At 39.9% G+C, this 11,945-nt stretch overlaps 1 protein-coding gene across 2 annotated transcripts; it reads right to left on the bottom strand.

Moving 5' to 3' along the window:
• Nucleotides 1-962: 962 nt before the first annotated feature.
• Nucleotides 963-10,087, bottom strand: LOC120547713 (prosaposin). Of its 2 annotated transcripts, XM_039783320.1 has the most exons (15): nucleotides 9,931-10,087; nucleotides 7,302-7,435; nucleotides 7,035-7,109; nucleotides 6,822-6,947; nucleotides 5,922-6,137; nucleotides 5,690-5,833; nucleotides 5,520-5,576; nucleotides 5,142-5,147; nucleotides 3,612-3,782; nucleotides 3,397-3,489; nucleotides 3,101-3,284; nucleotides 2,436-2,599; nucleotides 2,229-2,309; nucleotides 1,892-1,999; nucleotides 963-1,779 (listed from the first exon to the last, which is right to left on the bottom strand). In XM_039783320.1, exons 1-15 carry the CDS (start codon nucleotides 9,962-9,964, stop codon nucleotides 1,744-1,746), a joined length of 1,629 nt encoding a protein of 542 aa, XP_039639254.1. In that variant the 5' UTR covers nucleotides 9,965-10,087; the 3' UTR covers nucleotides 963-1,743. The 2 variants fall into 2 exon arrangements, with proteins under 2 accessions (XP_039639254.1, XP_039639255.1); XM_039783321.1 differs by lacking the exon at nucleotides 5,142-5,147 and having other exon boundaries at nucleotides 9,931-9,964.
• Between the last annotated feature and the right edge of the window lie 1,858 nt (nucleotides 10,088-11,945).

Below are 11,945 nucleotides of genomic sequence, written 5' to 3'. Positions count from 1 at the left end.
GTATACGACAGAAAACGGCATCTTTGATTCATAACTTAATTATATAAAAGTATCGATAATGGTTTTGATAAAGATTTGGATCGTTATGCATTCTCGAAATTGGTATCAATAAAAATGAACGATTCCCATCCCTAATAAAAAAAAAAAAAACCTGGTTTGACGCCACTGCTGGTGCGATTCCATCGCAAGATGGTCTTTAGTTATACATACTGTGACTTTTTTAAATGAAATTTCTATAACATACTATATTATGACTTTATGGAGTGTTTCATGACATACTATACTATGACTTTTGAGTTTTACATGATTCTATTACTTTAAGTTTTTCATGACATATGACTGACTTTTTTTTTATATATATAAATATATATATATATATATATATATATATATATATATATATATATATATATATATATATATATATATATACACACACACAATTTCTTTTGAATTTTTAATGACATACTATACAATGCCTTTTATAAAGTTTTTCATGACATTATACTAGGACTTTATTAACTATTATTAAACTTTATTCATGAAATACTTTGGCTTTTTCATGAAACACACTTTTATGAAACTGATATACTAATTACTGCTAACCCTTTTAAAAAAAATAAATCACGACCATTACCTATCTGAGGTAACTTTCTAATCTTTTAAATTTGGCACTCTTTTAGTGAACGCAAATGGCTCCTTGGAGAAATTAATCTAGACAGGCTGTCATTTGGAAAATGATCAGCAGTAACATAAGCAGTCTGAACATTATAAGCAAAACAGTTTTGTCATCCAAGTATTACATAGTATTGACAAGAGAGTTCTTTAAAAAGACCCAGGCATGACTGGCTGCTGTAGTTTTGTCTGCAGAAACAAGGAGCCAGTAGGTTTTCATGAGAAGCGTGGTAAGAATCCTGAGCTAAAAATTCAATTTCCAGCAAAGTAAAACAAATGAAACAGAGTGGATTGGGGCCACTTTAATTGTTAAAATTGACAGATCAACTGACAGGTGGCTCAGGGCTTGAGGCAGACAACAATCATATTAGAGATGCCCTCTGTATGTTAGAAACCGTGATTTACAAACAGGAAGAGCGCAAACAATTAGGAGAGGAGTGGGGACGTACACTCAGACCAATGACCTCAATATCAGCTCCTTAACACAAGAACACACATTTTCTCTACAAAATATACATTTGTTTAAGGATCAGACATACTGCTAAAAGTAATTGTCATTCTTAACACACAGAGTGGTCTATCCCATTTGCAATCAGTTCCTCCAGGGAGAAGAAATCAAAAACAAATGTAGTGGGGGGGGGGGCGTCAAAACAGCAGCCATCTGATGCTGTGTCAACATTAATATGTGAAACTTGAATTTGTGTTTTTTTTTTTTTTTTTTTTTTTTTTTTTTACATAGACCACACCCAGAAAGCAACATAGGTAAGTACAATGCAAATTATACACAAATCCCAAAAGTGAAGCTTTGGGACTCCTGCTCAGTGAAGCAGTAAGACCACTATCCACCTCATTACTCCTCCCCTGCCCCACCCCCCCGAAAAAAAAAAAACTAAATGTCCAGTCCCTTTCCACCATGACCTCATTCAAAATATCCAAGTTAATTTAAACTGCAGACATTTAAGTCCATTAAAAAAAGAAAAAAACAGGACACAAATTAAAAGTGGGAAGCAGCACTACAGTATTTTTATCTTTTAATTCCCTACAGAACAGTTTGTCCTTTCTCTTCCTCTATACCCACACATGGCGTTTGCAGTGAGCCACAGCCTGAAACACAGAAACAAGTGGTTAGACAGGTCTCTCAAAGCAAACGTAAACATAAAAAAGTATGTAACAAGAATGCCTCTCTAGGGTGCCAAAATATGACTGAACTACTCACATTGCACCGAGTTGCTGTCTCCATGTTCTTGCACCAGAATGCAGGTCCCCAGCTGCACTGCTCTGTTCCCAGCAGCATGCGCACAGCTTCAGGACAGGCTCCCACTTTCTGTTACACGCGCACACACACAAAAACAATTTAGAGAGTAGACTGGGCTGCAAGACTGGTAATGAATATTAAAAATGGGACATTTAGCTTGCACTGCAACCATTTATGACAAAAATTGAGTACTGACATTTCCTGGACCAACCAAGAAACTTAAAAGGTCTTCACAATGAAGATAAAGCGTTCACATTACTTGTCATTTAGGTATGAATTAATTTAGTTTACTCTTTACCATGCACACGAAGTCTGGGTCGAGCATCTGGAGAAGCAGCTGAATGAGCACTGGCTCATACTGTTCAATCATCTGGTCACACTGTGGATGCATACACACAAGGGTTAATATGAGGCAGTCGCATGAGGAAAGGTAAAAGTTACACACGCTGAAGCCCGTTTTACAGTAACCGCAGCCGAGCTGGATGGAGGAGATGGAGCTACTCACTTCGGCCTGGAAAGAGCTGGGCAGGAAGCTGCATACTTTCCTCACAGCCTCCTCAATCTGTGCCTCAGTTGCATTCTTCTCCAGAATGCCATCGATGTAGCTGACGGCCATCTTGCAAACCTGGCAGTAGCCACCAGCCTTAAAGCGAGTCTGGTCAAGTGCAGCTGGAAATAACAGAAATCACTGTTTTTACCGATATGTGGAAATACACTTTTTGCTTCACATAAGCAAATAAAAGTTCTATTAGGAGATCACACATGCACGTGAATGAATAAAAAAAAAAAAATTGAGAACATAGCATAACAAGCTAAACACAACTCTGGTTACAGTTAAAATGGAGCACATTATGTTGCGAGATTCTGGCATTAGAGTGCCTCAAACAGGACGATAGTTTACATTCTTTATGAAGCAAATAAAAACAATTCAACCACCATATTCTGAGCTTTGTGCAGTTTGTAGTGAAATGATACAATATAGAGAATGTTGATTCAAACATTCACTATAATTTCCTGTGTATTGTTGTTCTTGTACCTCCCATGTTAGTAGCAAATTAATTTAGAAATTCGCAACACCTCCAATATGATTCGTACAACATCTCCGCAACATCTCCATTGTCAGCGAAGATAACATTTGCACTGTGTGCGTTGTGAAGAGTGAGAACTTACGGACATATGCACGGCTGGCATCATTGCAGAGTGCCAACACTGTGCAGACGGTCTTTGGGTCAGTCTGTTGCACCAGCAGCTCAATGATGGCCTGGCCGTAGGTCTCAATCAGGTCCTTACACTGGGCACTTAGAGAAGAGGGCAGATATGTGCATACCTTCTCCACCGCATGAATCACCTCCTCCTGAGACAGAGACAGAGGGATCAGCTTGACAGCACAGCTCAGTCCAACTAAGTGCACCAAGTTTATTTCTATGGCCATATTGGATACATCTAGTAGCACATGTAAGTCCCACCTCTGTTTTCTGATCCTCCAACATAGTCTCCAACTGTTTCATCACAAACTCACAGATGGCACATGTTGGGGACTCACGGACACGCACCATGGGCTGGAACACAAAGCGGGAAGGTCTCATGTGTATGTACAAAACTGTGCTCAAAAAAAATATTTATCTTGTATTGATAGCAAGTACTGATGAGAGTCAGCAGTCAGGTGCCCAGCGTGACTTACCTTGGCAGACTCAACCTTTGTGGCAGGGAAAAGCTTGAGAGCAGCTACAGTCTTGGCAGCAGGTACAGTCTGGACAGCAGGCACAGTCTGGGCAGGCTGCAGCTGCAGCATGGGAATGGACTTCTTCATAGCAGTACAGAAGCCAGCGAGGACACAGATATCCTTGGGTTGCTGAGGACAAAAAACAGACTGTTACTTTAAGATACACAGCCAAAGGTCTAAGAAAACCTGCCATATTGCATGCAGTTAGCAATAACCGTGTGCCTCTAAACTGCATACCATTCCACAACATTACCACCCATGCAATATGCAGAGGTTTTGAAAAAAATAAAAGGACCGCTTACTTTTACCATAACACAACCAAACACACCCATACTGACAGAAATACTTCTGCATCCCTCAGGCATCCAACATCAGCTAGTGTTAAACTGCACAATAAAGATGGTTCTTTTTTGATGTGGATAGCTACTTCAATGTTAGTAAAGACCAGTGCATCATATCCAAAGCATACTTTACATGCAACAGCCGTGCTTATTTGATGTAAAGAAACCAGAGACAATCCTAATTTGGCCCTTTGCTGTAGTGTTCCAACAGGCATTATCTACATAAGCAGTGTTCAGGTTAAGTAAAGCTGCGGTAGGCAGAATTAAAAATATAAAAATAAAGCCAGAATGTGTAGAGTGAGACCTACTCCTGCAGCCCTCTCCCTCCCTAGATTTACTGAAGCCTAAATACAGATCCAAGGTGGAGGTGCAAAATTCTAGTTCTACTCTAGACTACTTGGTTTACAATATGCTGAAAGGTTGGTTATTACGATTTTTTGTTTGCCCAGTGAGGCCAAAAATAAAACTACCTACTGAGCTTTAAAAGGTCCCATGACATGGTGCTCTTGGATGCTTTTATATAGACCTTAGTGGTCCCCTAATACTGTATCTGAAGTCTCTTTCCCGAAATTCAGCCTTGGTGCAGAATTACAGCCACTAGAGCCAGTCCCACAATGAGCTTTCCTTAGGATGTGCCATTTCTGTGTCTGTAGCTATTGAGGAGGAGAGAGGGAGGGGCAAGGTGGAGGGTGGGGGTGTGGCCTTGACCAACTGCCACTTTTCTCGTTTGAAAGCCATGATGTCTCTCTCTCATGGGCGGGCCAAATTCTCTGGGCGGGCAAAGCAGAGAAAGGGGAGGTAACCTCGCTTGTTATGACCTCATAACAAGCAAGATTCCAGATCGGCCCATCTGAGCTTTCATTTTCTCAAAGGCAGAGCAGGATACACAGGGCTCGGTTTACAACTATCACCATTTCAAGCCAATTGGGGACCATAGGCAGGCTGGGGGAACTCATATTAACGTTAAATAACCTCATAAAGTGAAATTTTCATGCCATGGGACCTTTAAGTAAAGTAGTCCCACTTCTAATGAGATCATAATTTACATGCATCTCTACGGTGTTGTGTGAGTAGCGCTGGGAGTGGACAGCACAAGAAGCAAGAGCCAAGGGTTACGAGGCTACAGGCTGAACACAGAAAGACCTACCTGTTCCTGGGAAGCAGCACACAAAACCCAGAGCAGGAGAAAACAGAGCAGGGCGACATGAATGGAGAGGAGAAAAGTAAAGAAGGAACACAGGGCAAAAAAAGACAAACAGAAATTTAAAAGGAAAATTAATTAAAAAAGAAAGCAATTCAAGGATATGAATAAATTGAAGTAAGCAGGCCAGGTGGGGCTGCAAGACTGAATGTGGGCTTTAGCACTACCAAAACATTCAAGTTACCAGACTTATTAGTTGTGATGATTAAGCATGTCATTGAATATTAGAATATGATCATTCATGTTATAATGTGGCTTAAATATGCAAAAGGTTTTCCTGAACTTCTTTAAATGAGTGAGGCACATGAGGGTTACAACACTCACCATGGACATGAGCTGCTCAACAACAAGGGTACCATATTGGCCGACATACTGCTTGCACTGCAATGAGGAAGAAAAACAGTTAGACTACATTTTCTGGGAATTCTTTTTTTCCTTTGACCCCCCCCCCCAAAAAAAAACAACTAACTAACTAACTATCTTCCTCCACTCACCATTTCAGACAAGCCTGGCCCCAGCAGGTCACACTGGTTCTCAATGTTCTCAATGAGAGAGTCGACGAACGAGGAGTTGGTCTTGGCTTCTGCTTGAGCGTCAGTCAGGAACTTGACGCAGTCTTGGCACACATCATCACTTTCCTACAGGGAAGGTAAGATTTAGGACCAAGGTAAGACAATATTTATCAACAACAGGTGGGGAACATAGGAGGGGGGTTAAACAGTGTACCTGCTTTGGAGTCTCTTGCTTGGGGGCCTCATGCTTGGGGCTCTCCTGAGGATAGAGGAGCTCGGGCACATTGATGAGGAAAGGAGACACTTGCTGGGCGAGGTCCATCTGAGGGATTTCATTTGACATGAGCTGCTCCTGGGCATGAGCCTTAGCCAGGGCTACCTGCTGAGACTGACACAGCCCCATGGCTCCACACACCACACTGGGATCCTCCTAAAAACACACACTCCTTTAAGTTTAATAACCGGCACATTTTTTTTATAGTCACTTCCTTGTTAAGAGCTTCATTTTAAAAGTTGTGCATCCATGTTAGCTGTAAGCAGAAGTAAGTAACTTAAATAACTCGTAGCTTTAAAGTCTGGATGACACACAGTCAAATGAGTTTAAAAGAAATCCAACTTGAACAAGATATCTAGAAAGCCCAGGTTTTGTTTTTATAAGATCTGTAAAGAACGGTCCGTTTTATTCACAAAGTTACTGTAGCAGGTGAGAATTGAAACGAAGAAAACGACACCAAATGCGCCCAGTCACGAGGTTTGGTATTACACAATGACTACTCTGTTCCTGTTTAGACTTGGACTCACTTCCCAATCAATAGCCCTTATTCAGCTCGCTGCACTTTGCGCACAGCCACTTCTTTTCAGTTTTGACATCGAGGGGCAGGTGGACCATTTACTTAGGGTCTTAAATGAAGCAGCACGATAAACTGACAAACCAAACTCCAATAAGCTTTAATAAAATTATTGGCAAAAATATAAATAAAAAAGGTTTTATTTGAAAGCATCCAATGCGGTTCTAAATGCAAACTTAATGGTACCATTACAATTCTAACTTGGGGTGTGCCTAAACTGTTATTTTGGTTGATAAGACCATGACAAACAGGTTGACGGCACTCACCAGTTCTCCTTTAATGATTCCCATGAGGATGGGGTAGTAGTCATCCACCATCTCCTTGCACTCTGCAGTCAAACCTTGATCAGGGATGAGCTGGCAGGCCTTCTCCAGGTACCCAAGAACCTCAGCCTACAACCACAGAAACACTCAGACATCAGTCTACCAGAGGAGTGTTTAAGACTTAGTATATTTGCAGGCAATTTTTTCTCTTCTTACCTCCGTGGCATTGTCCTTCAGTATCTGCTCCACCACCATCAACACCTCTTTACACAAGTCACATGGCACTGATTTCTGAAAGCAGACAATAAGGTGTGTAAATAAAAGTGTCCCACATAAGTGTACAGAATGTCTAGAACCCAAATAGGAAATACAATGAAGTTTGAGAAAGAGGAGCACGTGCCTTCACATATCTATCCATCTATCTATCTATCTATCTATCTATCGTCACTTTCATAGAAAAAAAAAAAAAAAAAAAAGACTCACCATCTGGGGCTTGTTCCAGACGTTCTGCTGGCAGTGAGTCACAGCTCCGCACAGAGACGCCGTCTTTACATTCTGGCACCAGTAGGGGGGGCCTCGGGTACATTGCTCAGTGCCCAGCAGAGGGGTCGCCACAGCTGCAACATAGACAAATAGGAGAATGAGGCACAAGCAGAAATGGTTTTAAATCCAGATAATTGATAGATACAAATATTCAGTTTCTTCCTTTAGGAAGCACTGCACCAATTGGTTTTACCTGTTCTCCATCTATCTAGAATAGACATTTTGCAAATCATTTAGATTGTAGATGACATAAGCAAACAGCAAATAAATAAAGAAATACATTTGATAAAGAAATGCACTGGTCAGTCAACTGTCCCCTACTCAAGCCTCCCTAAACAAACAAATTCATAAGACCCCGTCATTAAGGGCTGCGAAAAATCTGTGGGCTTACACTGTGGAGTTAGAACTACTTCAAAAATCACTGTCAGGATACTCCCAACTGTTTTTGCCATTAAAGAAAAACACACTAAATCCTATTAGCTCAAATTGATAAGTCGCATTAGCATACACCTCTAAATCTGGTAGGATTTCCTACCACTAGCCACCCAAAAACCAGCCAGTCAGAAAGTATTTACATATGCGCCACAGGTGCAGAAGTGGGTATTAGTGGTTTTGCATATAAGGAAAATATTATGTTTTGGATCAATGCAAAAAAACAAAACAAAAAGGTTACTGTTCAGTTCTCCATTTTAGTAAAAGTCATGTGGGGAAAAAACCTAATAGTTTTGAGCACATTTCCTGTTTTCACTACCAATCTCCTAAAACCTGCTTTAGAGAAAAGAGATGGATACAGATCATCACCACACCTTTTGTAAGTAAGAAAACTACATTTAGAATTATGACTAAAATGTTGTTAAGATAACACAACAGTTTACTCAGAATATAAACTGATACATTTGCAATTGTTGACCAAGTCAAGGGAGTAGCCTTTAGTGATAACAACCAAGAATTGGCATGGAGGTCAGAGGATACAGACAAACTTTCAAATCCCCCACCACTGCGAGACCCCTCCTGCTCATCATTACCAACAGAGTTACAGTGCAGGCAGGGCACGCCCACGCGCCACTTAATCACATGGGTAGTCAGATAAAATAACAAGCTGTTCTCAAGCAGACAGACTGTACCACCAAGGAGGACTAAACTGAACAGGATTTATTTACACAGCAGAAAACAGTTAAGGCAATACATAGCGAGAGAAGCTAAGTCTTGTATAGGCCTACTTCTATTGGCTTTATCTAATAATTCACAGCAGAAAAACAAAGAAAAAAAGTTTACAAGAAGTCAGCAAAAAAAGGCTGTGACATTTGAAGGCCTCACTTTCAGTGACTGATTGTGAAACAGAAAACTCAGGTTGAGTGAATCAATCACATGACACAGTGAGGCACAAAAAGGCTTTAAATATAATTCATTGTTGTCATTGATTGTATTGTTCAACAACAGCAAATGGCCTGTGAAACGGTATCTGTGTATCAGGTTACACACCCGTTTAAAAAAGGAAAAGTATACATGACACTTTAACAACACGAAGGAGCCCTGAGCTTATTAACATGCATTCATGCAATAATGTGGAAGTAAAATTTAAATTTTTAACCAGAAGTCAGACTTAAGATAAGCACTAAATACACAAAAGACAAATACCATGGCTTGATTAACCATAGTTTCTGCTCTGATAAGAAAACAGGCCATTCGCTTCAGAGCCATACTTCAAATGCCACAAGGCCAAGTCAACAATATTCAGTCATTGTATAAATAGCCTAGTAGTCTGCAAGTTGTGCATAGCTTCATGGCAGCAATAACTAAGCTAACTGTTGATTTCACTAACCCCGTTTTGTCTAAACATGGCATAAGTACACATGAAGACATTGCATTGGCCTTTTACTGAAAAGCTGATATGAAAGTCGCTGGTCTCGAGGATCCTATCTGAACTTCCTCCTAAAACCAAACCAGGGGTCAACAAAGCACCGCATACAGTAACGTTAGCTACATTGTCTGGTAAAAGCAGAGACATGATTAGGACGGATCAGCCCTATACAGACATAAACACCACGCTAAATATCTCGAAATGGTTAGTTATGTAGCTAGCTAGCTGCTGAGATAGATAGCTGAGATAGATAGCTACATACCGGTAATCTACAAATGATGATGTAAGACTATTCAACGATTATAGGCCAACGCTGTGGTAATAACGTTATTTAATTAGCTAAGGTTAGCTAACGCTACCTAAGGCGAGCGTGCCAACAATAACGCATTAAAACCTCAAAGGCAAACGGGAATTGAACTTCTTTACGAAATAAGTAAATTAATTAAGACAAACACCCGACTTCTGTTCATAAAATAACATAAAGTATAAACCAGCGCTTGCTGTTGAGCTAGCTAGCTAGCTGATTTGTTTACCAAAGCAAACGCTGCTTGTAACGCTTCCGCGTTTTCGTGTTGAAACGCACTTAGCTAGCTAACGTTAGTCCCACGAGCAGAACGACTTTATTGTTCATTGACCGCTGTCTTAATCGTTTCGACTATGTATAAAACACCATTCGTTTTTCTCCTAGCGAGTTTATATTTATATTACCTGAAGACACGAAAAGTAGAGTTAGGAACAGCATGACTCCGCTGTTTTCCGGCTCGTCTGTCTGTTTCTCGGTGGTGGGTGAAGTACACTGGAGCGTTGTGAGTACTGCAATGCAGGCGGTGAGGCTTGTTGATGCCTTTATGATGTTATCACTGTCAGCTGACTACTCAACACATGTGACTGCCTCGGCGTGTCTGATGCGTCATGCGATGTGAGATCAAAGATCAAAACGTATTTAAGACATTTTAAATTCAAACTCTATATATATATATATATATATATATATATATATATATATATATATATATATATATATATATATATATATATGAGTTTGAATTTAAAATATATACATATGTATTTAATAGTTGAGCAGTGCTTAATTTGTAAAGTGGGAGGTCCCTGCCTCCACTGCCTATAGCTTATCTGACTAAAAAAAACTAAACAACGCTGTGTGTACATCAGGGCAATGTTTATTTTAATTTCAGAACATGTAGCTACTGCATGGGTACAAAATGCTAATGTCTCCACATTCTTGATCAGCGGAAACAATTTTTGCTTGTTTGGGATCCGACTGGCCAGCGTATTTGAACAAGTTAAAGGTCCCATGGCATTGCACAAATTTCAGTTTATGAGGTTTTTTAACATTAATATGAGTTCCCCCAGCCTGCCTATGGTCCCCCAGTGGCTAGAAATGGAGGTGTAAACTGAGCCCTGGGTATCCTGCTCTGCCTTTGAGAAAATGAAAGCTCAGATGGACCGATCTGGAATCTTGCTCCTTATGAGGTCATAAGGAGCAAGGTTACCTCCCCTTTCTCTGCTTTGCCCACCCAGAGAATTTGGCCCACCCATGAGAGAGAGACATCATGGCTTTCAAATTGTGGCTGTATGGCTCATCACTTATATTTTTTTCCCCAAGATATCTAAATAGAAAGCTATTTAAAACAACACAATTCCATGTTTATTCTACCTACTGAATTCAAACAGTTTAAATTGTCCCTAGTCCATATGTGTGATTACTGTGGGAGAAGGCACTGCTAAGCAAAGAGGGATTTACACAAATGCCATTCCAGCTCACTAACATAATAAACAAGAACAAGCTGCAGAAAGTCCCTGAAAAACATTGGTAACCTTAATCTCTTAAAATCATGGGGGTTGGGCAATTTGATCCGATGAGGACAACTCACCTAGGCTTGGAAGCTCAGTGGCAGTGTAAAAATGTTTATTACTTTCAGTGTTTTCTCAAAGGGCAGTGATCAAGTCTGGATGGCTACTCAACCACATTTAAAAAATGCAGAACTGCATAAACCACATCTCCACACAAAAAACTTGTGGAGCATATATGCTCCACAAGTTTTTTTTTTGGCCTTCTTCCGCATTTTCTTTGCCGCCTTTTTTGTCACTTTTTGGTTTCCTTGTTGTTGATTTCTTTGACTTTATTTTTTACTTTTCTTTGCATTTTTTTCGCTGCCTTTGTGTCATTTTTTTGTTGATCGACTCATCGCTGCAAATCCAGAATGAAAATCTGCAGAATGTATCACTGGACTATGGAGATGTTTTAACATCCTGAGTTTTCTCTATTATCTGCTCAAGTTTTTCCAACAACAGCACCACAACACGTTGTTAACTGCGTTAAATTGCAATAAATAAGTAAATTTTGTTACCAATAAATAGGTTCATTTTTATAACCAATTCAGTTTGTCTGTTGTGCCGTCTCTTAATACAATTCAACAATGAATAGGTCATGTCACAATCTTAAAATTTGAGGGTAAGGTTGGTAAAGCCTATTTAAGTTTAAGTTTGCAGATTTACTATTTATGAAGTTGGCCTATTTAAAATAGGCTATATTTTTAAATTTGTTAGAAGATCTGCTGACAGTCTAAAGAAATGGTTGACCCAACGTTAAGTTGGCAAAATGTTGGTAAGGTATTTTTTTAGGTTGGCAGAAGGTCTGCTGGCTGTCTAATGACATGGTTGGCCCAATGTTGTTTTAGTGTTTTTTAAGTTGGCAGAAG

The sequence above is a fragment of the Perca fluviatilis genome, chromosome 19 (assembly GCF_010015445.1).
Source record: "Perca fluviatilis chromosome 19, GENO_Pfluv_1.0, whole genome shotgun sequence".
NCBI lineage: Eukaryota > Metazoa > Chordata > Actinopteri > Perciformes > Percidae > Perca > Perca fluviatilis.
This window is presented reverse-complemented; position numbering and strand designations above follow the sequence as displayed.

What these genes read in the sequence shown, in the direction of transcription:
- LOC120547713 (XM_039783320.1), bottom strand. Translation starts at nt 9,964, where the DNA reads ATGCTGTTCCTAACTCTACTTTTCGTGTCTTCAG. An exon ending in GAATCATTAAAGGAGAACTG is followed by an intron (nt 6,138 to 6,821) that starts GTGAGTGCCGTC and finishes GTGTGTTTTTAG; the next exon opens with GAGGATCCCAGTGTGGTGTG. An exon ending in AGCAAGAGACTCCAAAGCAG is followed by an intron (nt 5,834 to 5,921) that starts GTACACTGTTTA and finishes CCTTCCCTGTAG; the next exon opens with GAAAGTGATGATGTGTGCCA.